The 27625-nt window shown below is 37.4% G+C and overlaps 1 protein-coding gene across 5 annotated transcripts; it reads left to right on the top strand.

Annotated features, from left to right (window-relative positions):
* Positions 1–49: 49 nt before the first annotated feature.
* On the top strand, positions 50–27625 carry QRSL1 (glutaminyl-tRNA amidotransferase subunit QRSL1). Of its 5 annotated transcripts, XM_036249232.1 has the most exons (13): positions 50–178; positions 8630–8789; positions 9105–9203; positions 10439–10535; positions 13278–13454; positions 17358–17533; positions 17620–17732; positions 19551–19743; positions 20292–20409; positions 22777–22982; positions 25966–25976; positions 26953–27063; positions 27603–27625. In XM_036249232.1, exons 1-12 carry the CDS (start codon positions 155–157, stop codon positions 27031–27033), a joined length of 1455 nt encoding a protein of 484 aa, XP_036105125.1. In that variant the 5' UTR covers positions 50–154; the 3' UTR covers positions 27034–27063; positions 27603–27625. The 5 variants fall into 5 exon arrangements, 4 of the variants coding, with proteins under 4 accessions (XP_036105125.1, XP_036105124.1, XP_036105126.1 ...); XR_004957803.1 differs by lacking the exon at positions 25966–25976; XM_036249231.1 differs by lacking the exon at positions 27603–27625 and having other exon boundaries at positions 26953–27199.

Below are 27625 nucleotides of genomic sequence, written 5' to 3'. Positions count from 1 at the left end.
CGGGCTGCAATCCGACCAATGGACGTACTCGGTGCTGAAAGGTTCAGTGACGAGCAAAGATGGCCGCGCCCATGTAATACCGATAGCAGTTGTTGACCTTCCTTTTTCCTCCTTCTCACCTGGCCCCTGTGGTGGCAGGCTGGGCACGAGGACCATGCTGGGCCGGACCCTCCGAGAAGTGAGTGGAATTGGCTGCTGAGGGCCGAGGGAGGTCGGAAAGATTCACGGAGTCCGTGGACATGGAGTCCCCGGGCCTGATCACGCATCTCGGTCAGCCTCGTCGCCTACCTCCCTGCAACTGGGTTGGAGATTCGGACCTGTGGGTCCTTCGGTTGTACTCTCTATACCGGTTCTAGAGTTACGACCTTAGCAGGGGATACTTCTGTACCGCAGAGCTATGGGGTGGAGGTGTACACCGGCTTCTCAATTAGACGTTTGCCCAGGCTGGGTCAGGCCCCGATTGTCATAGCGGGGCTCTACCGGTTCTCTTTCAGCCTCCCTTCTGTCCCCGACACTCGTTGGATGCTGTTCTACGGAGCCCAGAAACTCTGTCCTTTGCAAAAGCCAAACTAATTGTTTTGGTTCTCATCCCCTTGATATTTGCATTCCCTAGGCTTTAGCTATAACAGATACCAGTGATTCCTTTATCCTTGTCTCCGTTTCCTGGACGTCATAAATCTAGGCTGTATTTGTAAATGTCTTCTGGACAGCACTAACAAATGTCCCATTAGCACCTTACTCAATTTAATCAAAGTTGACTTCATCATTGTAACAGGAGCACCTCTTACCTCTCAACTTCCATCTTAGAAAAAAGAATCAAAACCTGATTTCTGAATTCTTAAGAGTCTGTTATTAAAGGGACAACTGTTATCCTAGTTGCCCTTAGGTTCTTCTTCATCTGTAATGTCCAGTAAATCACTAACCCCTTTTAATTCTGCCTTGAAACTTTGTCTGGAATCTGTTCTCTCACTTTCAGGGTTTTAACTCAGGTCTGCTTCCTGGCCTAGATCTCTCAGCCTTTATAACTGTCTGCAAGTACACTGCTCTCAGAATCACCTCTGGCCCTTATTAAAACTAAGCTGTGCCCCACTGAGGCAGATCTGCGTGGTAAAGCCCAGAGTATATGCTTTAATAAGGTTCCAGGTGATTCTGCTGTTAAGTAGGGATTGAGGACCTGCTCTGCCTTTTATCTTCACCTGGAAAGTCTTTTCTTCGAACCTGGCAGCCTTTTACAAAGCTGTGAATTATGAGAACTTTTTAAGTCCACAGGCTTTAAATAATAAATAGTTCTTCCCCCAAATAATAATTTATTTTTACCATTTTAATTGCATCTGACCTTTACTGTTAGTCAAAACTCCTAAAAAAAAAAAAAAAAAAAAGGAAAACTTATTTAAAAATGAAATACAACTGAAAAAATGCGATATTTTCTTTTTCTGTCCTTTGCCATTCGGCTCCATCTTTTATGTGCCACCCCTTCCTCATGTTGTTGAGTGAGGCATCATGAAAAACAGCTTTTATGTTGAGGGGATATAAAAAACACTAGAGGAACTGACCCCGGGGGTAGACAGAAGATTGCCTTGACATGACTGCTCTCAGTTAATCACTCCTTTAACAATTATTATTGATACTGTGTGCAAAACATTTGGTGGTTATTTCCCCAACCGAAAATATATCTTTTGTCCACTCTTTATTTTCTCCATATCATTGTATCATTTCCCCTATTTCTACCAATTGAGATTAATTAGTACACATTCTATTTAAATATGTAGAGATGTCTGGAAAGGCTGAATGATCTATTCATTCATTGTTGTAAATTATAATAGTTCAATCAAACTTCTCTCCATCACACCCTAGTTGAGATAATCAATTGAAGAAAGGGAAAATTTGCTAGGGAGGAAATTAAGGGAAGGGCTCAAAACTATGGCGTTTTGAGGCAGTTTGGGGGACATACGTGAAGGCTTAGGGCAACAGAGGAGCCCTGGGAGGAAGCACTAAAAAGAGCTAAAGTACCAAATGGGAGGTAAAACTCCTATTTGTAAATTTTAGCCAAATACATTCAGGAAGGGGGAGGAGTCTTTTACCTTACTCTTTTGTGGCATGACCCCATTGTTATTAGGAGCCAGACACCAGGCTAATATTTTTCATTCTAAAGTTTAATTATATATCTAATAGGTTTCTTGGGGGGGGGGGGGTCCTAGCCTAAGAACATTTAATTATTGTTTTGTGGGAAAATTGATTTCAAATTTTAAATAACTCCGTTATTCATTCATTAAACTTAATATTTCAGACACTCAGGATTAACGTTGAAGACAGAAGCTCCTGCCCTTACGATACTTAGAGTAGTATGGGAAATCGGGCATTGAATACGTTTTTTTAAGTAGGTAATACAGACTATAGTGTGAGAACTAGTAGCGGGGAGCTGGATGTTTTTGCTAGGAGTCAGGGAAGTGGTCAGAGAAGGTTTTTTGACTAAGGAGGTGATATTTAATAGAGACCTAAACGATATGAAGGGTGAGCCCTGGGAAGATCTGGGAGAATAGTGTTTCAGGCAGAGAAAACAATAAGCAAGAGCAAGAGCAGGTTTGACATGTTCAAGGAATAACAAGAAAACCAACATACCCAGGAAGAAGTGAATGAGGAGAGGAGTGGGAGATGAGTTTCAAAACATAAGCAGGAGCCAGACCATGGAGAACCTTTTAGGCGACAGTAAGAAGTGTGGATTTTATTCTGAATGTAATGGGAAGCCTCGTGAAAAGTGATCAGTTTGTGGACATGATCTGATTTAAAATGTAAAAAGATCCTTCAGGCTTACTATTAAGGATTTTGGGCTCTAGGAAAATAAGTGAGGAAGAATGAAGACAAATTAGAAGGCTATGCTTTGGCAAGAGATAAGTGCAGCATGGATACGGTGGTGGGAGTAGAAGTGATGTGAAGTGGGTATTGCCTTTTAAATCAGGACTTACTGATGGATTGGATACAGAGTTTAAGGGAAAGAGAAAAATCAAGAGGGATGCTTAAGTTTTTGGCCTGAACATTGGAGAAATGGTAACATCTGTCAAGATGGGAAAGACCCCAAAGGGAGCATGTTTGAGATTAGAAGGTTACCAAAATTTCTAATGGTAATTTTGAGATGCCTTCTAGATAATCCAAGTAAAGATGTCAGTGAAGCAGGTGGATGTAGGTGTTTGGAGATCAAGAAAATGACTAGGTATGAGGCTATAAATTGGCAAGAGTATAGAAGGTAACTAAAGCTATATGACAGGAAGAGATCACCTGGAAAGTTGGGTATAGAAGAAAGCCTAAAACTTGACAACATTTAGAGGTCAGCAAAAGGGAACAGAACCAGCAAAAGAGACTTGAAGGACTGTCCAGTAAGGCAAGAGGAAAACCAGGAAGACTTGGTATCCTGAAATACAAGTGAAAAAGAAGTGCTTCAAGGAGAGAGATCTCATATGTTGAATGCTGCTGGGCTGGACAGTGACTGCTAGATAGAGGAATATGGAGGTTGCTGGTGATCTTGACATGCTGATTTTTGGAACAATGGAGATAGCATAAATGTTAGATGAGTGAGTTAAAGAGAGTACCAATCAACTGGACACTCAGCCTTCAAGGGCTCTGTGATACTTTGAGCACTTATCAAGACATTTTTTTCTCTTTATTTTATTGTTGATACTATTACAGATTCCTCTATCCCCCTCTTTGCACTCCTATATCCAGCTCCACCCTACCCCCAACCCCTTCCCTCTGGCTATCACCATACTATGTCCATGGGTTATGTATATATGTTCTTTGGCTAATCTTTTCACCTTTTTTCATCCAGCCTCTCTCCCCCACCCCTCCCCTCTGACATCTGTCAAATTGTTCCATGTATCCATGCCTCTGTTTCTGTTTTGTTCATCAGTTTGTTTTGTTCATTAGATTCCACTATAAGTTAGATTATATGGTATTTGCCTTTCTCTGACTGGCTGATTTCAATTAGCATAATAATCTTCAGATCCATCCATGCTGCCTGATTTTTTTATTTCCTTTTTACAGCTGTGTAGTATTCCATTGTGTGAAAGGTAAGATGTCCTTTTCTACAGCCATGTAGTATTCCGTTGTATAAATGTACCACAGGTGTTTTATCCACTCATCTACTGTTGGGCGCAGGGGCTGTTTCCATATATTGGCTATTGTAAATAACACTACTATGAACATAGGCATACATATATTCTTTCAAATTAGTGTTTCTTGCCTGGGAAGTGCTTTATTTCTCCTTCAGTTTTAAATGATAGCCTTGCTGAGTAACATAGTCTTGGTTGTAGGTCGTTGCTTTTCATCACTTTAACTATTTCATGCCAATCCCTTCTGGCCTGAAATGTTTCTGTTGAAAGATCAGAAGACAGTCTTATGAGAGCTTTCATGTAGGTAAGTAACTGTTTTTCTTTTGCTGATTTTAAGATTCTCTCTTTGTCTTTAACTTTTGCCATTTTAATTATGATGTGTCTTGGTGTAGGCCTCTTTGGGTTTATCTTGTTTGGGACTCTCTGTGCTTCCTTGACTTGTGTGGTTTTTTTTTTTTTTGGTTTTTTTTTTGCTTTAACCAGTTAGGGAAGTTTTCAGTCTTTATTTCTTAAAATAGGTTCTCGATCCTTTGCTCTTTCTCTTCTCTTTCTGGTACCCTCTATGATGTGGATGTTGTCACACTTCATGTTGTTCACTTAAACTAGCCTTATTATTTTTAAATATTTTTTCTTTTTGTTTCTCTGATTGGTTGTGTTTTTTCTCCCTTGTCTTCCAAATTACTGATTCAATCCTGTACTTCATCCAATCTACTTTTTATTCCTTCCAACGTATATATTCTTGATGTCAAATACGGTATTCTTCATTTTCAACTGGTTCTTTTTCATGGTTTCTGTGACCTTTTTTATGCTGTTTTAGTTCTCACTAAGTTCCTTGAACATCCTTATAACTATTATTTGAACTCTATATCTGATCAATTGCTTGCCTGCATTTCTTATAGCTCTTTTTCTGGAGATTCCTCCTGTTCTTTCATTTGGGCCCTGTTTTTTTGTCTCCCTATTTTAGCTATCTCTTTGTGTTTGTTTCCGTGTGTTAGATAGAACAACTATGAATCTGAGTCTTCATGGGGTGGCCTTATGTAGTAGGTATTCTGTGGGACCCAGTGGTGCGGTCTCCTTGATCTCTTGAGCTGGGTGCTCTGGGAATGTCCCTTGTGGGGCCTGTTGTAACTGAGTCTTGATTATTGTTGGCCTGTTTGTGGATGGGATTGACCTTCAGGCTGGCTGACTGAGGCTCAACCCTGACCACAGCGTGCAGGCTGCTGTACAGGCGCCATTTTTCACAGCTCTACTTTGACTGCAGTGTCTGGGCTGTGGGGAAAACGCTGAGAGGGAAATAGACATCCTATCAAGACATTTTTTTAAATACAGTTCTTTTCTGAAGAGCCTTTGATGCTCTTTGTAAAGCTATTAAAATGTTCTCCACTTTGTTACAGAGGAGTAAACGCTTCATCCCTTGCACAGAGAATTGTAGAGTATAGTGGTCCCAAGCATGGACTTTGGGTACAAGATCAGGTTTGGTTGAATCCCAGCTCTGCTTGTACTTTTCTAGCTATGTGATTCTAAGCCAGAACTTCATTAATTTATCTTTAAAATAGAAATAATATCAGCCCCTTAGTGTGGATGTCAAGATTAAATGAAATATACAGCATCTAGGATAATGCCTAGGACTAAGTGCTATAATTAATAATAATTTTGTGACAGGGACAGAATGACTAGATTCTGTGTGTTTATAATTTTCTTTTCCCCTGGTTTCTAAGAAGAGTGGTTCCTGAGGAGGATTTCTTAATTTACTTCAGAAGGTATATTACTTTTTTATTGCTGCATAATTGGTATAAAATTTTCATCTTAAAATAGTACAGTCTTAAACATACACACATAAACACACACAATCTTATCCTCTCACAGTTGTGTAGTCCAGGAGTGAAGGAGGGGAGTCACTGGGGTCCTGCCTAGAGTCTCACAAGGCTGAAATCAAAGTGTCAGGGCCGTGGTTTCATCCTAAGTCGCGGGGTCCTAGTTGGTTTATTGGTAGAATCTGTTTCCTTGTGGTTTTAGAACTGAGATCCCCATTGTCTTGCTAACTTTGTGGGTAATAGAGTAAATGAGCTTAAAAGACAGGAGGTGTGGGATAACCAGAATTAAGGTTTGCGAGGTTATACATACAGATACTGGATTGATGTAGTCTGGGCTGTGACCATGTGGGTGAGGTCAAGAACTGAGAAGCCAGGTGTCAGTGTACATGCCTTGAAATTTTAATTCGACAAAAGTAGCAACAGGAGCCATAGTAAAGAAGATTACAGTGAGCCAAATGCCAAAATCTTCAATGAATGAAAAGGAGTAGTAGGGAGACTCGGAATGGTACCAAACTACACCAGTGAAGGTAGTATTATCACCTCCAAGGCTTGTGCTTCAGATGAGTTGGGGTTTTGAAAGAAGAGGGAAGAGAAAGGCATTATGGACTGAGGAGGAAGCCCACCCACACATTTTTCCCTCCTCCTCTGGACTCTGGTGCATGGCAGGGAGGAGCTAAAACAGCCATCCCTTGGAAGATCTGCAGGAGAAGCAGTGGCCTCAAGGTAAAGCCTCGTTTCCTTAGAGGAAAACACTAGGGAGGGAGAATTTGTTTTTTAACATGAAGTTTTATGTTTGATTTCATCCTATATTCAGATATGACACCTTTAGTATTGTCCCAGGACAGCTGTACTATTTATATCTCATGTTCCTTATGCTCAGTCCATTCTAGCTCATTATCATCTTTGTTTCATTTCTCCTCTCCATTTCCCTTACTGATTTTCTCAAATCTGGATTTCCTAAAAATGGTCCTAACGATGATCAGCGCCATTTAAAATGAGTGCTCCTAGGTGATCTCATGTTTTACAACTGTTTTTTATTCTCACACCAGTTCACAAGTCAGGAAGCAGCTTGAGGATAGTGGGCATTAGGGAACTTGAGGCAAAGAAGGAGAGAAAGTGGCAGACATAATTTTTCTAACTTACAACTTTGCCATGGAATAGGTCTGCCTATATACCTCTCTGTCTTCTTTCTCTAGCTTTGGGTTTTTGCTAGTTCTGACTCTCTTGTTCACAGCCTACCACTTTCTCCTTTCTTCACACTCCATATTTACAACATTAGAACATACTGCTGTCTTTTTATTTCTCTCCAGCTCCTTTCTTATAAAGAGTTAACATTTCATACAAATTATTGAACAGGAGTATCTCTTCTTGTTACTAGGTCACCTCCTTTAAGTGACGCCCAGCTGCCTCTCTCCATCCCTCAGTCACTCCCCCGCCTCCCCCATGGCAGTTCTTTCCTCCTCTTGTCCATCAGCATTAGGTCCTCTCAATGGCCTATTCCCACAGCTTTTCTCATTAAAACACTCGGCCCTAAGAACACTACTGCTCTGATGATTTATTCAATGGCTGAAGGCAGATCATTTGCATATTTCCCTCCAAGTGCAAACTCCTATTGCTTGACCTGTTTAGGACATGTGAAAGTACAGGCACCTTAGAGGACAAAAGAAGCTTCCACTGGTGCAGAGAGAAATAGTGAAAGAACATATGTTAAAGAATTACCTCTACCTGTTACTATTTGTGTGATCTTGCACAAATCACTTAACCTCTCCGAGCTTCAGTTTCTTCATCTCTAAAATGATGTTGATAATACTTAACTTCTGTGGTTGTTTTAAGGGTTAATGAAATAATAATGTATATAAAACCAACAACAATGCCTGGCTCTTAGTAAATACTCAATAAATATTCTTCCCCATCCCCCTTACCTCTGAGCTCCCATCTTATCCAACTCTCTTTTTGTATTATCTCCAAATATTTGGTATTATCTTTGACTTCTTGTTATTCATTTATTTTACTTGGTAAGTATGTAGTTAATACTTCTATAGGAAGTATTAAATAATTATCACCACCACAGGCTTCACTTACTATGAATATGCAGGTTCTGGTCACTGTAGTACAGTTTATTTTAATGCTTTCTTTACCAGCCTTCCTAATGCAGCAAAGACCAGATTTCAGAAAAGTTTGTTTGCTTTGGAATTCGTATTTTTCTACGTGTTTCTCCCAATGGGTAATGGTATTTGCTTGAATTGTACAGTAGATATAAAGATCTATTTAATAAAGATCATTTATTTAGAGCCATGAAGTCCTGTATTGCGTTGTCTAATTCATTTCTCTTTTCTCTCTGTGGACTGCCTTCATTGCAGCTAAGCTACTCTCTGTACGCAATCTACCCTAACCTGTGCTTCACCCATGCTGGACCTCTGCTTCCCCTGGGCAGGCTGGCTTACCTAAACCCTTGCTCTTGTTTGTTCAAGCCTGGCTTAGAAACAGTGACTTAGCCAGGCCTATGAATGTGGTGTCCTCCAGACCATCCTCAAGCTGATCAAGGTGTTAACCTGGTTCACTACACTAAGTATAGAGTTGACAGGTTCTCTTGGTTTTGAATTCAAGCCTTACTTCAAAATTTTATAGTTAACCACTCTATATGCCTGTTGTCTGTAATATTTGAAACATCTGCAGACTCAGTAAAGGGTTTTTCAATTGTATATATTATAGGTTTCTGCAGCACTGAAACAAGGCCAAATTACTCCAACCGAGCTCTGTCAAAAATGTCTCTCCCTTATCAAGAAGACCAAGTTTCTAAATGCTTACATTACTGTATCAGAAGAGGGGGCCTTAAAGCAAGCTGAAGAATCAGAGGAAAGATATAAGAAAGGTAAATTACTTTGAATTATTCTTTATTGTTATATCCTTAAAGAGTTTAATTGGATGTAGCAGTCTCCATTTGGCAAGTGAATCTTTTAACATAAAGCATTCTGTTATTTAAAGAGTTTACCATGAGGTATAATAAAAACGAGGAAATTGGATATGTGATGCTTTATACTGTCCAACTGCAATAATTTCTAACATGAATTTTATTTCTGAAGAAGAATTCTTACCAAGAACTAATAGTTATTATGACAACAAGTATTAATATGTCATTATATCTTGAATTAGATACATCTTCTATTCTTTTGGCTTTTTAACACAGGTCAGTCCCTTGGGGATTTAGACGGAATTCCTTTTGCAGTAAAAGACAACTTTAGCACGTCTGGCATTGAGACAACGTGTGCATCAAACATGCTGAAAGGTAATTTAACTGATCACAGCATTAATAGTTTTATTAAAAAATAAGAATTTTTTAGTTTAAATTAAAGATAAGATACTAAAGCACCAAGATATTCTCAGACTAATTATGTCTGCAAAGGAGATAATTAGGATGGACTATTACCTTTTTATTCTTTGCTCTTTCAGAATGCAGAACTATTCTTCAGAGGTAGCCCAGCTTAGTTCATGAATCTTTTGTGTGTGTGTGTATGTGTTAATCTTCGTCAGAGGATATTTTTTCCATTGATTCTTAGAGAGAGTGGAAGGGAGGGAGGGATGAGAGAGAGAGACATTGATTGGTTGCCTCCTGCACACTCTCTGACCAGGGCCAGGGATTGAACCTGCAACCTAGGTAGTGCCCCTGACCGAAATTGAACATGTGACCATCTGGTGCTCAGGCCAATGCTCTAACCAATGAATCTTATTTAGGAAGTTTTAGCAATCCTGTTTAGGAAGCCTCAGTAACTGATCACCACAATCACACTGTGCGACCTCTAACTCCCACTCATTGATATGAAAGTAGTGTGAAGTGGCTGTCATTACCCCTCTCTTGAGGATGGTGTGAGGATTTGTTAGCCTCTACTGTCCATTATTTTTTATTTTCTGACTCCTCTACCTCTTATACTTATCTGAGTACTATGATACTTAGTTTCATTCTTTACAGTTTAGTAAGTGAAAAGGGAATCGTGTTTATCAAAATGTTTGGAAGAAAATGAAATGGAAAAAGGTTATTCAGAGTACTACATACTATAAGTAATATTCTGAGGTATGTGCCTCGGTTCCTCTGACAGATGGACTGTTAATTGTTTTAGAATATATACTAGATACAGAAAATTTTAATTAACAATAAAAATTTATTTCTGACAGGGAATGGATAGAAATTACTGTGATAAAGCATCATCTGAGAAAACATCAAGTACAATGAGCAAAAATATAATTTGTGATTAGTTTAAAATTAATTGGGTACAACTCTGACTGTCATTCAGTATTTTGCAGTACTGTTAAAGTCAGTGTTCTTAGATTATAAAAATAGTGAATATAGACTGTCTTTGGAAAACATAACTTTTGGAAGAAAGTACAACCTACTAATCAAATTAAGGGTAATTAGCACATGCTGATACAAATTTCTTAATTGCAATTTAAAATCTTGTTTCTTCAATATGATTTACATGTTCACTGTTTTCTTTCCTATAATAAAAGTAACTGAATTTTTTTTAGGGTATGTGCCACCTTATAATGCCACAGTAGTTCAGAAGTTGTTGGATCAGGGAGCTCTACTAATGGGAAAAACAAACTTGGATGAGTTTGCTATGGGGTAAGTAAAATGGAAATGCTTGTCTCTTGTACTTCTTCCATCTGTCTTTAATTTCATTATGTAGTTTCCTGAAAGTAGTGAGGTGATTTTTTTGAAGACTCTAATGCTGGTTTCTCAGTCTCTCTGTGAGATTATGTTCTGCTATCTAATAGGTATATGGTCATATCTCATTTTGGGTTTAGTTTGCATTTCCCCAGTGACTAATAATGTGAAACATTATATGTTTTGCCACCCATGTATCTTCTTTGGTGAAGAATCTATTTAAATCTTTTGCCTTCCACCCTTTTTTATTATTGGGTTATTTGTTTTATTGAATTGTAAGAGTTCTTTCATATATCTGGATTCAAGTCCATTATCATACAGGTGATTTGCAATCGCTGGCTTATCTTTTCATTATCTTGGCATTTAGTAAATACATGTTGAGTGGATTCATCTATGGGAGTAAACTGGAACATAGGTTATTAGGACATCACCTTGAACAGCTGATCAAAATAAATACCATCAATGAGAGTGAAGTGAACATTGTATTCCTCCAGATGTGATTCCCTTATCTATGCCGTTTTCCAGCTTTGAATGTATAACTGAAAGTAATAACAAGGAAAAAAAGAGACAAATCTGAAATGAGAAATGTTCTATTGAATGTCAGTATCAAAAAACCATAGAGAGGTTGTAAAAATGTTCCAAATTAAAAGAGGCTAAAGAACATAAAACCTATAACTTATAGAAGAAAATCTTTGTGACTTTGAGTTAGGCAAAGATTTCTTGGGACACATAAAGTATAATTTGTAAAATAAAAAAATTAATAGATTGGACTTCATTAAAATTTATAACTTCTGTACTTTGAAATACACTGTTTAAAAAATGAAAAAAACAGCCCTTACCGGTTTCTCAGTGGTTAGAGCATCAGCCTGTGGACCAGAGAGTCACAGGTTTGATTCTGATTAAGGGCACATACCTCAGTTGCTGTTCGATCCCCAGCAGCAACCAATTGATGTGGCTCTCTCACATCAGTGTTTCTCTCTCTCCCTCTCTTTCTTCCTCCCTTCCATTCTGTATGAAAATCAATGGAAAAATATCCTCTGGTGAGAATTAAAAAACAAAAAAACTCTAAAGAACAAGCTACAGACTGAGAGAAAGTATTTGCAACACATATATTTGAGAAAGAACTGGCATCCAGTATAATGAACCTTTCCCAACTCAAAAATAAGAAAACAACTTCGGTTTTCTTTCAGTGGGTAAAAGATATAAGCAGACATTTCATTAGAGAAGATATAAAGTTGGCAAATAAACACATAAAAATGTATCACATTAGAGAAATGTAAATTAAAAACAATGAGATACATACACCTATTAGAATGGCTTAAAAAATGACAGTATCAAGTGCTGACAAGGATGCAGAGCAGTTGGATTTCTCACGCATTGCTGGTAGGGAATTCAAAATGATATCACCATTTTGGAAAATAGTTAAACATACGCTTACCATATGACCCAACAATCTCAGTTCTGGGTATTTATTCAAGAGATGAAGACTTGTGTTTACACAAAAGCACTGGCTAGGGCCTTTCAGTACAATATTTATTGTGGCTTTATTCAAATTGCCAAAAACTAGAAATAACTCAATGTTCATTGGCTGGTGAATGATTTAAAAAGTTAAAAAATGGGGCTTAAGAGACAATGATAACTAAATGCAGTACCTGACTCTAGATCTGATTCTGTACTGGGAGGGTGTAAAATGCTAAAGAGGATATTATTGGATCAGCTGACAAGATTGGATTACATACATTAAATTAGATAAAAGTGTTATATTAATGTTAAATTTACTGAGATTGGTAACTATACTATGACTATATAAAAGAATACCCTTAATCTTAGGAAATACATACTAAAGTATTTAGGAGTAAAGGACCATGGCAATATAATTTACCCTTAAATGGTTCAGAAAAAAATGTGTGTACATACATACAAATGAGGTAGAGAAGTTAACAATAGGTGAATCTGGCTAAAGGGTGTTAAAGTGCTTTTTGTGCTATTTTTATTTGTTATTTTTTTGTAAGATTGAAATTATTTCAAAATTTAAAAAATAAGTTATTAGCATTTCACTTATAATGCTTTTCTTAAAACTTCTAATTAAAAGAAGGGTTCCTTCCCCAGGCTGGTTTGGTTCAGTGGTAGAGAGTCGGCCATGGACCAATGAGGCACAGATTTGATTCCGGCCAAGGGCACGTGCCTTGGTTGCAGTTTGTCCCCAGCCCTGGTTGGCATCATGTGGGAGACAACCAGTCGATGTGTCCCTCTCACATTGATGTTTCTCTCTCCCTTTCTTTCTCTCCCACTCTGTCTGAAAATAAATTGAAAAATATCCTTGGGTGAGGATAAAAAAAAAAAAAATTTAAAGAAGGGTTCCTTTAAAAGACTTCTTGTTTACTATTTGAATGTTTGTGACACTCTTCAACTGGAAGACCTTAATTTACAAGGGATATCATCTTAAACTAAATTAAATGATCAATTGGGATAAAACTTTTCCTTTCCTAGCAGACTAGTTTACTTTCTATTACAAGTGCTCTTACTTTCTAGCCTTCACCTCCTCAACCACCTAATTAAAGAAAACTATCTAAACAGGCTTCCTCCCTTTTCCAATTCAATTTATAGTGAATTATACAGTGTTGAAAGCAAATAATCAGAAGATAAAATTTTCTAAAATGAAAGTTTTATTAAGTATCTTGCTTCACTTCTTCATCTCAGATCTGGGAGCACAGATGGTGTATTCGGACCAGTTAAAAACCCCTGGAGTTATTCAAAACAATACAGAGAAAAGAGGAAGCAGAAGCCTCATGGTGAGAACGAGGATTCAAATTGGCTTATAACTGGAGGAAGCTCAGGAGGGAGTGCAGCGGCCGTATCGGCGTTCACATGCTTTGTGTGAGATGTTTTTTCCATCTGTACTTTAAAATTCAACCTGATACAAATGTTCATAAACCATAGGCAAACTGCAACAATGGAGAAGTTTATACCTCAGTATTTTTATTTTTTAGTGAGCTATTTTTGTTCAATGGTATATCAAAATTATATCTTATAAATTCACTCAACTGGCCAGTTTGGATCAGGGGTTAGAGCGTCGGCCTGTGAACCAGAGAGTCCCAGGTTCGGTTTCCGCTGAGGGCGCGTACCTTGGTTGCAGTTTGTCCCTGGTTGGGGTTGTGTGGGTGGCAACCAGTCTGTGTGTCTCTCTCACATTGATGTTTCTCTCGCTCTCTTCCTCTCTCCTTCCTGCTCTATCTGAAGATAAATGCAAAAATATGTCCTCAGGTGAGGATAAAAAAAATAAAATAAATAAATACACTCAACTATGCAGTACACTTATGTATATGCTATGTATTTAACATTTAAAGCCTTTCTATATGGTATTTAGTTATCTTAAAAACCTGATTTTACGGATCTTGCAGAATAAACCAGTTAGCATAAATGGACTTCATTGAATTTCATTTTTTATATAATTTATTTGGGTGTCTACTTACTGATATTTAGTGCTGCTGAGCTAAATTGTTAGCTGTGGTTTATCCTTTGGGCTAATTCTGACTCTTGCCCTCCCACCCCACGCCCACCCCCACCAAAAAAAGGACAGGAAAAAAAAATGCTCCTAATATATATCAATAGAATATTTAAAATAGTATTTTTATTAATTAGTAACTAAAAATGCTATCAGTAAGTAAAGGTTTTCAAGTTTGTAGGGAGCTGGTTTGTTCAGCTGTCATGCTTTGTGTTTAGAAAGCATCAGTAATGCTTTATGTCCTAAGTCCCCATTGCGAAGCATTTCCTAACCACCTAAAGAAGAATAAATAAATATTGCTCTTCTTATATTTATCTCTTCTCAATTATCCACTGAATCTAAGCTCTTTCAGAGGCATTGCAAGCAATAAATTATTTATGTTTTTTAGAGCTATGGAGATTTAGACTCTACAGATATTTTTTTTAGGTTCCCTGAAATCTTGTTAACAAGTAAAACCATTTCATTTTATCTCTGTGAAATGTTATAGCACTGCATTAATATTAATGAGAGTTCTGATAAGTTAGGACTGCCAGACTAGGTGCTCTTTTCTATCCTCATCACCCCTCAGCATTCATCTTTCTGAATCAGCTTTGAGAAGATGGCATTTTGACACACAATTCCTATGGGAATGTAAGTTTTGCTTTACATAGCTGTCAGCGAATCCTAATAAGAAAATGTATCCTTTTAGAAATTGTGAAAGCAATAGTTTGATTTTGTATCTCGAATGGACATGGTCAGAAAGGTAATCTAATTTGCATTTTCTGTAGAACACAAGGGCTATGTTATTGGTAGGAGCCTTGTTCAGTCCAAAGCTTCACTCTGGGTATAGTCAAGAGAAGCACAGACCCAGAGTAACTCCAGGTTGGATAGGTCCCAAACTGTCAAGTGTTCTGCATTAGAAATGGGAAGATTCTCGGACTACTATGCACCATGAAGAAAATGAGCTAGAGCACTAGTGACATGGAAAGATATCCAAGACACACGGTTAAGTGGGAAACAAGTTGCAAAATAGTATGTGTAGTATGACCTTATTTTTATTAAAAGTAATCATTATATATGTATATATAGGGTGGGCAAAAGTAGGTTTATAGTTGTAAGTGAAAGTTAATTCTTGTATTAGTATTTATTAATTATTGTATTATTTTCATATGAGCAACTGTAAACCTATTTTGTCCCACCCTGTATGTTATTTGCATGGAAGTGTCTGGATGAATGTATTTACAATTGATAACTAGCCCTGGCCAGTTTGGCTCAGCAGTTAAAGCGTCAGCCTGTGGACTATAGAGACCCAAGTTCAGTTCCCACTAAGGGCACGTACCTCGGTTGCAGTTTATCCCCGGCCCCAGTTGGGGTTGTGTGGGTGGCAACCAGTCGATGTGTCTCTCTCACATCGAAGTTTCACTCCCTCTCTCTCCCGCTCTAATTGAGGATGTATGCAAAAATGTCCTCGGGTAAGGATAAAAAATAAATAAAATTGGTAGGTAGATTTTTGTGGGGGTAGTAATTCAGAGAAACTTTATATATATCATACAGTAATAGAATATTTTAACTTTTTTTTTAATCCTCACCCGAGGATATTTTTCCATTTTTTGTACAGATAGAGTGGGAGGGAGAGAGACAGTGAGAAACATCGACGTGAAGGGACACATCGAGTGGCTGCCACCTGCACGACCAACCAGGGCCGGGGACAAACTGCAACCGAAGTACGTGCCCTTAGCGGGAACCGAACCCGGGTCTCTCCGGACCGCAGGTCGACACTCTAACCGCTGAGCCAAACTGGCCAGGGCGAATATTTTAACTTTTGCAGTAGGCATATTCACTTTTCTAATCTAAGAAACCTTTTTTTCTGAAAGTGTTTTTAAATGTGTTTAATTTTTAATTGTAGAATTTACCATCTTAACCTTTTTTAAAAATATATATTATTATTATTTTTAGACAGAGAGGGAGAGAGAGAGAGAAACATTGATGAGCTGCCTCCTGAACAGCCCCTATCAAGAATCGAACCAGGGACCTCTTGGTGCATGGGACTGTGCTCAACCCACTGAGCTACAGCAGCCAGACATCTTAACCATTTTTAAGTGTTAAACACATTCACATTGTTGTGCACCCAATCTCCAGAACTTTTTTCATTTGCAAAACTGAAACAACAGCTTCCATTTGCCTGAGCCCCCGGTCTCTGGCAGCCACTCTTCTACTTTCTGTCGCTAGGAATGGGACTACTCTAGGTAGCTCTCTTTAAGTGAAGCTCTGCAGTTTTTGTGATGGACTTATTTCACCTGGCATAATGTCCTCAAGGTTAGTTTTTTTGGGTTTTTTTGGTTTGTTTTTAATAAGAAAAGTATATATTCTCTGGGCAACTGGGCAAAACAATAAACAGTTCATAGATGGATAATACAAATTAATGTGAAAAATTCTTTTAGAATACACATTAACAAAACTTTTTGGTTATCAATTTAACTATATTTTAAGAACTGCTAGTACTCAGTGAAACATAATGAAACATTGAACACAGTCTAAGTCACTGTAATTGGGACTATACATTGACATAACCTTTCTGACAAGTAATTTGACCATATATATTAAGAGCTTATAATAAGCAGACTCTTTGGCCCATTAACTCTACTTCTTGGAAGCTAAGTTAAAAAATTGTCATATTGGCAAAGATTTATGTTTAAAGGTGTTTATAACAAAGTAGTTTGTTATGCAATTATTATCCTAGTTGGCAACAATATGATGTTTAAATAAAATATATTTCTATCTGTGTTTCTGAGTGGGGTAGCAGAATATCTGAATTTCTGGGAAGGGTGTGTTAGTTGGTAAAAGTGTACTGTAAAATTGCCATTAAAGGAAGGTATAAGATTTGTATATATATTGATAAGAGAATGTACTTTAAAATATTAGGAATTGCTAACTGATATGATAAAGTATCATACATATTTTAAATTTTCAGTAATTTTAATGATATAATAAAAGGCTCATGATAAGCAAAAAAGAGATGGAAACTTATGTTACAGAATAACCTGAACTGTGAAAGAGAAAGCATTTTTTAAACTTGAAGTTCATATGCCAAATGTTAACAGTGTTTGCCCTAGGATGGTGGAATTTTTTGTTACCTCTTACTCTTTTCTATATTTTAAGAATTCTCTGAGATGAGCATGTTTTACTTTTAAATAATTAGGGGGAAATACAGTTAAAAATATACATTTTAAAAGGTAGATTTCAAATGTAATTAGAGATATGTCATTCTTCTAAAGAGAATTCCGTTTAAATTCTAGGGCTTTAGGATCAGATACGGGAGGATCGACCAGAAATCCAGCTGCCCACTGTGGGGTTGTTGGTTTAAAACCAAGCTACGGCTTAGTTTCCCGTCACGGTCTCATTCCCCTGGTGAATTCAATGGATGTGCCAGGAATCTTAACCAGATGCGTGGATGATGCAGCAACTGTGTTGGGTATTTACATGATTCCATATAGTTTCAAAATATTATAATTTCACTATAAAACAATGTCTGTCACTCCCAAGTATTTTTTTTTACAGGTGTACTGGCTGGACATGATTGCAAAGATTCTACCACAATACAAGATCCTTTTAAACCATTTATACTTCCCAATTTGACAGATGTGAGCAAACTATGTATAGGAATTCCAAAGGTAACTCTTCCCTTTCATTACTTTACAGAAATACTGTCAAGTCAAATACAAAGCAGAGATTTGGGAAACAGACCGGTTGGGTTTGAATCCTTGATCTGCCACTTTTATTAGCTATGTGACCTGAGCACATGGCTTAATCTCTCTAAGCTCAATTTTCCTGTCTGTAAAATGAGGATAATAACAATGTTGATTTTAGAGAGTGGTGAGGTTCGAATTAGATAATCATCACAGGGATGTAATACAGAGTGTGGCGACTACAGTTAATAATACTGTACTGCATATTTGAAAGTTGCTAAGAGAGATCTAAAAAGTTCTCATCACAAGAAGAAAACTTTATGTATGGTGACAGATGTTAACTAGACCTATTGTAGTGATCACTTCTTAATACATACAAATATTGAATCATGTACACCTGAAACCATTATAATATGTTGTATGTCAATTACACCTCAATAAAAATAAATAATCATGTTAAGCAAGGGTCTATAAAATTTTCTGTAAAGTATCAATTAGTAAGTATTTTAGGCTTTGTGGGCATGCAATCTTTATCATAACTACTTTGCCACTGTAGTGTGAAAGCAGCTGTAGGCCATATGTAAACAGAAGAGTGGCTGTGTTCTAATAAAACTTTATTTTCAAAAATAGCTAGCAAGGGACATCTGACTAATGGGCTATGGTTTATTAATCCTTGATGTAAAGGACATAGTATGAGATATACTTTGCATAGTAAAGGATCAATAAATATTACCAACATTACTATTATTAGTAGTATTACTACTACATTTATTACAGTTTGAATTGTGCAATTCATACATGAAAGTAAATATATTAAAATGACTGACCTTTAATTTTTATTTTAAGATTAGCAGTAATTTTTTTTCATCCTTACCCAAGGATATGTTTATTGATTTTAGAGAGAGAGGAAGGGAGAGGGAGAAACATCTGTGTGAAAGAGAAACATCAATCAGTTGCCTCCCTTACAGGCCCCAGCCTGGAATTGAATCTACAACCTATATATGTGCCCTGACCAGGAACGGAACCCGCAGCCTTTTTGGTGTGCAGGACAATGCTCCAACCAACTGAGCCAGCCGGCCAGGGCAGCAGTAGTTTTCTGGATCATTTTATCTTGTGGGAGACTGTCCTGTGCACTGTAAGATGTTTAGCACATCACTGCCTCTACCCCTAGAGTTAGCACCCCCACCACACCACAATCCCACAACCAAAAATGTCTGCAGACACTACCAGAGCACCCTGGTTGTGAGGAAGAAGATAAAATTTCCCCCATTTGAGACCACTACTGTAGAGAAATTCTATGTTCTTTAAAATCTTCCATTAAGGTAATAGCTCTGCCTTCTTTTAAGGATTTAAAGAGAGCACAGGTTGTAGAAACAGACCTAGTTTAGAATCCTAGATCCTCTACTTAACTGCTTTGTAATATTAGTAAAGTTACTTAACCCCCCTAGTCTCTATATGTTTTTATTTATAAAATGAAAGATAACACCTACATCATGGGATTATTAAAAGCATTAAAGTAGAAAATCTTTGAAAAGCATCTAGCAGAGTACCTGATATATAATGAACATTTAACAAATATAAGTTCTCCAACCAAATCGCCAATCTTTAGTAGTGTTATATCCAGCTCTTATTTACTACTGTGCTTGTTTCCATGAACACTCTTAAATTAGTTCAGTCTTTTTGGCTACCTACTAACAATGTAATCAAATTTACTAATGTATTGACAAAAGTCTTGGAGTACAAATTTTTATAAGTCATCAATACAGATGTTCTAATTTCTGTTTTTTAACTATTTTCAATAAGGAGTATCTTGTACCAGAATTATCAAGTGAAATACAATCTCTTTGGTCCAAAGCTGCTAACCTCTTTGAGTCTGAGGGGGCCAAAGTAATTGAAGTGTCCCTGCCCCATACCAGTTATTCAATTGTCTGCTACCATGTACTGTGTACCTCAGAAGTGGCATCAAATATGGCAAGATTTGACGGGCTGGAATATGGTAAGCTGGCTGTGTTTGCAATTTTTAAGGTGGTTATTTTAACATTTGAAAGGTTCACTTATTAGTGGCAAAAAAAATTACTGCCCAAGATCATGTTAATTGTTTAGAGAAGTAAATCAGTGAATCATTTGTCATTTTAGCATTGTGCTTACACTATTCATTACAGCTATCTCTGAATATTTGGTTTACCTTTCTGGACTGAATACTTGGAAAGGACAGTATCTTATCTTTGTTTTCTCAGTTCATCTAATGTAGTGCTTAGCACATGGTAGATGCTCAGTAAACATTTGAATGAATGAGTGAACGAACGAACGAACAAATGAGAGTGAACAAATGATGTTTCTCTCTTGGTTATTTTCTTCTTGAGTCTTGACTGCTCGATCAATCAGATGGCAAATGAAGAAGAGAGACCATTAAGGGCAATTTTTAAGGTGGTTATCTTAAAATCTCCTCCAATTTTAGTATTGGTCACAAATGTAAATTCAGGTCTGCTTTTCGGCCAAAACTGTACTTCCTTTCCAAGTAATGGTTATCTCTTTTGTTTTCAGGTCACAGATGTGACATTAATGTGTCTACTGAGGCCATGTATGCTGCGACCAGACGAGAAGGTTTTAATGATGTGGTGAGAGGAAGAATTCTCTCAGGAAACTTTTTCTTATTAAAAGAGTAAGAATTAGCTAAGGAATTTTCCCCATTCTTAAAAACTCAACATTATAGTAGTAACAGGGCTTATAAGTTGAGGTATTTGCTAAAGAAGCAAATCCTTATGACTTGAATTAGAAATCATAATTAAAGGCCTATTGATGGTACTTTTGGTTCCTTTATTCAGAAACAAACAAACAATTGATGTCCTAGTTAAATGATTAATACAAACTAAGTAGGAAGCCCTGAGGATTTTGGCCTCATAAAATGTCCCCTGACTGTTATTGGCTTATTCCTGTTAGAGCCTTAAGTAGGAAGTTACATTGGTTTCTCTTGAAAATTTTATTGAATCAACTTAGTTTTCCCTTTCATTATGTACCTGTTTGCTCCAAGAGAGATTCTAAATTACTAGGAGTCCTACCTAGATTGTCTTCAATATAAGTTGCTTGACCATCTTGTGAAGGCATTATTCTAAATGAAATAAGAAAAAGACAAATACTCTGTGATCTCACATGTGAAATCTTTTATTTTTTTAAATATGTTTTTTATTGATTTTATATAGAGAGGGAGAGAGAGAAACATCCATGAGAGAATCATCTATTGGCTGCACCCTGCACGCTCCCTACTGGGGATCGAGCCTGCAACCCAGGCATGTGCCCTAAATGGAATTGAACCAGAGACCTCTTGGTGCATGGGACCATGCTCAACCAAGTGAACCACACTGGCCATGTTGGAATCTTTTTAAAAAGCCAAACTCATAGAAATAGAGTAGAATGGTGGTTGCCAGAGTCTGGGGGCTGGGGGAAATGGGAAGATGTTGGCCTAAGAGTACAAACTTCTAGTGATAAGATGGGTGAGTTCTGGGGATCTAATGTACATCATAGTTACTATAGTTAACAATACTGTATTATATACTTGAAAACTGCGAAGGGAGTAGATCATAAATATTCACATCACACTCAGGTGATCCCTTGAGCTCTGTGTGCTGCTTTCTTCTATCCAGTACTGTGCTCTGGCAGATCATGGCTGTCTGCCTCCCCGGACTTCCCATCTTGTTCTCTTAGCTGAGAGCCCCGCTCCCACTCTTCAACTCTGTTTAGGTTCCTCCTCTTCAGCTCAGGTGTGAAAACGGCCTCCGGGCATCACTCTGGGGAAGTCAAAGGGCTTTTCACTTATTTGCTTCTCTTCCCTCAGAGCTCCCTCTTCTGAATGCTATTGTCTGAGGTCTGAAAGGTTGGTAGGGTTTTGTCTCATTTCCTAGTTGTTTTATATGGCAGGGTAAGTGCCATCTATTACTGCATCACTGATGGAAGCAGAAGTTCTGCTTTGAACCATATTTAAAGCCCAAAGAAATTTAATAGAAAACAGAAGTATTTGTTCTTTTATAAAATTCAGCCTTGGGGAATGCAGTTAATATATTATTTAAGCCATCAACTGTTATTGTGTAAATTATAGGTGATGCCTGCATTCATCTCTGTAGACCCTGTGGTCAAGTGATAGTGAGGACATCTGATATTTCTATAGCATTCTTTTAGAGTAAAAAGATTTCACATTGTTATCTTGTTGTATTTGGTCTGCAGTAACTGGAGTTGTGATGTCCATTTTTACAGGTGGAGGAATGGAGGTTAGAGCAATTAGTACTTTTGTCAGCCTTCATTAGTAGCTTCAGGAAGATTTTAGGAGCGTTTTCTTTTTCCCTTTCTTTGCTCGATTGACTTACAGTAACTCTTGTGTCTGGTTAATTCCTTAACCTTTTCAGTAAAGTAAACATCTTTTCTTGAATTGCACATTTCCATCCTGGGCTATACCTATCCATAAAATACAAAAGTGCAAACACAGCATCGTCCCTGCTTTCTATCTCCAGAGCTTGTTTATAGTGTCTCATTCTGAGGACATGTCAGAATTTTTCAGAACTTCAGAATCTTTGAAATAAGTCGTTATCATTATAGTGTAGAGGAAATAAGACATTATCACAGAAAGAGAACTGGAATGAGCCTCCAGGGGCCCAGTTCTAGTGTTTTCCAGTGTCTAGTCCCTCTCTACAACTGCCAATCTCTGCAACCTGTGCAGAGTCATTTAATTACTACACTTGATTTTCCTCACCTAAAAGTGAATGTTCTGGTTTAATGCTGTCCCTGGGCGTGTTAATATTTTGTGATTATATGTACGGAGTTGGACCAAGTAGTGAATTCTGATTGATTAAATCCAGACCTACAAACTTTTCAAATGATATCACAGTTGAACAGAATTCAGTTTTATGTTTTGTTAGGAATCTGTGGTGCCTGCTCATAAAGGCTAAAAATCCAGTGATTCTTTAACAAGCCTTGTGTATGAGAATCGTTCAAAGAAATGACAAAAGGCCCCTAAAATACCATCTATTTTTTCCTACAGAAACTATGAGAATTATTTTGTCAAAGCCCAGAAAGTGAGACGACTCATTGCTAATGATTTTGTGAATGTCTTTAACTCTGGAGTGGATGTCTTGCTGACGCCCACCACCTTGCGTGAGGCAGTGCCGTATGTGGAGTTCGTCAAAGAAGACAACAGAACTCGAAGTGCCCAGGATGATATTTTTACACAGGCTGTAAATATGGCAGGTGAGGATTCCTCAAGAATGTTTTTGTTTTCTCAACATTTTTAAGTCAGCACTGTGGTCTTCAACTTAGGTTCTAGCTAGATTGTGTCCTAAAGGCAATTGCTTGTCTTTCTGGAATGCTTAGAAGTGTGTGTGTAGCCCTGACTGGTTTGGCTCAGCGGTTAGAGCGTTGACCTGTGGACCCGAGAGTCCCAGGTTCGGTTCCCACTAAGGGCACGTACCTCAGTTGCAGTTTGTCCCTGGCCCCGGTTGGGGTCATGTGGGTGACAACCACTCAATGTGTCCCTCTCACATCAATATTTCTCTCTCTCTCTTCCTCCTTCTCTCCCTCCTCTTCTATCTGAAGATTAATGCAAAAATGTCCTCAGTTGAGAATTTAAAAAAAAAGTGTGAGTGTGTGTGAGCACACACATACTTGTATTCACCACACACACACATACTCAGAATCAGTCCACCTAACAGCATACTTTTTTATTTTTATTTATTTATTTTCTTTATTGCTTCTTAGAGAGAGAGGAAGGGAGAGGAAGAGAGAGATAGAAACATAAGTGAGAGAGAATGTTGATTGTCCGCCTCCTGCTTGCCCCACACTGGGGATCAGTTGCTCAACCACTGAGCCACACTGGCCCAGCTAATAGCATACGTTTTAACTTTTATTTTAAAAACTTTCAGACCTACAGAAAAGTTGAAAAGTAGTGTGATAAATACCATATGCCCTTTTTCTGGGTTCACCCTTGTTAACATTTTGCTCCATTTGCTTTCTCTGTCCTCTGTTTCTCTCTTCAAACGCACGCACACATGCACACACGCACACACACAGTATTTAGCTGAATAATTTGAAAGTTTCAACATCATAACACTTCACCTTTATTATGAGTCTTCCAAGAATGAAGACATTCTCCTCTATAACCACAATTCCATGATCACACCTAAGAAAACTAATATAAATACAATAATATGCCAATATAGTCCATATTTAAATGTTTCCATTTTAAATTTAAATAAACTTTTCTAAATTAATAAATTATCAGTTGTACCAAAAATACCTTTCATAAGTTGTTTTTCTCCTGGTATATACATTTGTTTATTATGTCTTTTTAAATTGCCCCAACTCTGTTTTTTTAGAACCACATCAGGCTGTATTCTAATTTTTATTGCAATCATTAAACATAATGTAGAACACTCAAGAGGAGATGGAAAGTCTATTGTACTTACCTATACTTTTGCTTACTGTGTTTATTTCTCCTTGATATATCAAGATTCATTTTTTTTTATCATATCCTTTCTGTTTAGATAAATTTTTTGAACCATTTCTTTAGGCAACTAATCTGATGGCAACTAATTCTTTGCGCTTTCTTCCCTTTCATTTTTAAAGATTATTTTTGCTATATATAGGATTCTGTTTTGACAGTTATTTTCTTTAGCACTTAAAAAATATTGTACTACTTTCTTCTGGTTTGCTGATTTCTGATAAGAAATCTCCCACCTTTTGACATTTTGTTTTAAGTGACATTGACTTTTTTGAAGAGCCGAGTTCACTTGTCCTGTAGGATGTCCCATTCATAATTATGATTGTCATAATGCTTCCTTGAGATTGGGTTGAGGTAAACATTTTTGATAGAAATTCTACGTATTCTTCATGTCAGGAAACAGTTAACAGTAGTTTGCTCCACTTTTGGAGACTAAGTTGAACCATTGGTTAAGGAAGTAACTGCACATGTTGTCCTTGTAAAGTTACATTTTTCCTTTTATTGATTATAAGCATTTGGTGAGATGATACTTTGAGACCATGTAAATATTCTATTCCCCAATAAACTTGAACCGCTTTTAACATCCATTGATGCTGCTTATTAGAATTAATACCTAGAGAAGTACAAAATGCTGACTTTTTTTTTTTTATCCTCACCCAAGGACATTTTTGCATTTATCTTCAGATAGAGCGGGAGAGAGTGAGGGAGGAAGAGAGAGAGAAAAACATTGATATGAGAGAGACACATCAACTGGTTGCCACCCACACAACCCCAACCGGGGCTGGGGACAAACTGAAACTCAGGTATGTGCCCTTAGCGGGAACTGAACCCGGGACTCTCTGGTCCACAGGCTGACGCTCTAACCGCTGAACCAAACTGGCCAGGGCCTGACTTTTCTAATTACAGCATTCTTTCTATACATACTGTTAGCCATCTTCTCTAAAGAATAGCTTTCCTTTTTTTTTCTTCAATGTACTATAAGCAATTACTATCATTATTATTTTCAGTGCTCAAATTGTCCCCGATTTAGCCCCTTCAAATTGCATGTATCTTTTAGACCTGTACCCATTAATTTTTGAAAACTTCCTTTTTTTATGGCATAACAAGATGTCCCAAGGTTTTATACTTTCTCTGCCCAAACTTGAATTAAAACTACTTTGAGATACTATTTCTCATCTTATAAACTGAAAAAATTTACAAGATTAACAATATACTGGATTGGCAATGCTATAAAAAAAAAGCACTCATTTTGCTAATGGGAGTTCAGAACGGTACAACTCTTTTGGAGGGGAATTTGGCATTATCTAATTACGTACTTATTTATCCTTTGGTAAGGCAGTCCTCTTTGTCTGAGGAACTGTCCAGAATACTGCCCCCTCTCAAAAAAAATAACACGTGTACAAGGTAAGTCGCTAGGACATAGTGTGAAATACCTAATTACTGAAAACAACCTAAATGCTTAACCACAGAAGAATGGTTGAGTAAAGTATGGTAAACCCGCATAGTGGAATAGTATGTAGCTATAAAAAGGAGTGAAGATGTTCCTGATAACAGTGATTTTCAACATACATTGCTAAGTGAACAAAGGAAGGTACAAAAGCATGTATATCATAATTTTTGTTATTTTTTAAACCTCATCCTGTCATAGAACTACTCATACTGGAAAGTGGAAGCGGTCTCTGCTTCTTAGGATGGAGAATTAATCAGCTAATGGTTTTTTTAAATTTTACTCAGGATTGCCAGCTGTGAGTGTCCCTATGGCCCTTTCCAACCAAGGGTTGCCAATAGGACTACAGTTTATTGGACGTGCATTTTGTGACCAGCAGCTTCTTACAATTGCCAAATGGTTTGAAAAACAAGTGCAATTTCCTGTGATTCAATTTCAAGAAATAATGGATGATTGTTCATCAGTCTTTGAAAATGAAAAGTTAGCTTCGGTTTCTCTAAAACAATAGTGACAAATATATCGTGCAAATTAAAATGACTTAAAGATTTTATATTCTAGAAAAGCCAAATGATCTTGCTGAGCTCCTGTAATTTGGTTCATTGTCAACATAATCATCCCTTGGGCTCACTGTTTAAAACTCTTGTGATATAGTTAATAATAAATAATCTATTAGCATTTATTAAGCATCTGCTAGGTGCAAAGTACAGGATTTCTACTATAACACAAGACAATGTAACTGAAAAAAATGATGCATTTTGCAAAAATGTTTATTAAGATGAACAGAGCTTATTCACTTTATTAGGTATATTAATTAAATAACTATGTTGTACACCTGGAACTAATATCATACTGTGTATTAACTATATTTTAATTTTAAAAAATAAAAGAACAGAGTTTACCATAAAAGTAAGTTTAAGAATAAACTTCTCAAAACTTACATACCTTTGTAACAAACACTAATTGGGACCTCCAAAGATAATCTGGACAGCCAGGCACAGGCAACAACACGTGATGGAGGCTGCCTCAGGGGATGTTGCAAAAGGCACAAAAACAGTAAAATGGGAATATCTGCCTTTGCTGAGCAAAGCAGACGTGAGGAGCTCTGATCACAGGAGGAAGTGCAGCCTGTTGGGGCCCAGAGTCGTGCAAGCTGGGGGTGCGCTTCGATGGGGGCCCAGGTGCAGGCGCTGCATTTGCTTCTCTAAAAATAGGCCGGCACTGACTGAGAACATTCTTTCATACTAAAGGTTAACATTTTACTTCTGTTATTCCAGAGCCCCAAGTCGAGGAACCAGAACAACCCCATTTACACTGAGCTCATTCGCTCACTGATGTCACAGAAACATTCATTGTAACCTAACAGGCCCTATTGGACTTAAAACTTGGTAGGTTGTGAAACAGAGTTTTAGTGAGAAAGTTTCAATATACAGTGGTTTCCCCTTTCTTGAAGGGAATACATTTCAAGACCCCCAGTAGATGCCTGAAACCACAGATAGTACCAGATCCTACCTATACTATGTTTTTTTCCTATACATACATACCTATGATAAAATTTAATTTACAAGTTAGGCACAATGAGAAAATAATAACTGACAATAAGATAGAACAATTATAACAGTATACTACAATAAGTTATGTGGATATGGCATTATTAAGTAAAATAGGGGTGACTTGAACACAAGCCCTGTGATACCATGAGTCAGTCTGATAACCAAGATGGCTGCTAATTAATTGATGGGCAAGTGGGATATATAGTCTGGATATGCTGTTCGAAGGGATGACTTCTGTCCCCGGCTGGTCAGATTTGTGTGGCTCAAGATTTCATCACACTACTCAGAACTGCACACAATTTAAAATTTATGAATTGTTTATTTCTGGAATTTTCCACTTAATATTTTCAAACTGCCAATAACTGAAATGACAGGAAGCAAAACCCAGATAAGGGAG

Source organism: Molossus molossus, unplaced genomic scaffold, assembly GCF_014108415.1.
Source record: "Molossus molossus isolate mMolMol1 unplaced genomic scaffold, mMolMol1.p scaffold_m16_p_8, whole genome shotgun sequence".
Taxonomy (NCBI): Eukaryota; Metazoa; Chordata; class Mammalia; order Chiroptera; family Molossidae; genus Molossus; species Molossus molossus.
Note: the sequence above shows the minus strand (reverse complement) of the source record. Positions and strands in the feature narration are given on the sequence as shown.

What these genes read in the sequence shown, in the direction of transcription:
- QRSL1 (XM_036249230.1), top strand. Translation starts at nt 155, where the DNA reads ATGCTGGGCCGGACCCTCCGAGAA. An exon ending in AGAGGAAAGATATAAGAAAG is followed by an intron (nt 8,790 to 9,104) that starts GTAAATTACTTT and finishes TTTTTAACACAG; the next exon opens with GTCAGTCCCTTGGGGATTTA. An exon ending in TCGGCGTTCACATGCTTTGT is followed by an intron (nt 13,455 to 17,357) that starts GTGAGATGTTTT and finishes TTTAAATTCTAG; the next exon opens with GGCTTTAGGATCAGATACGG.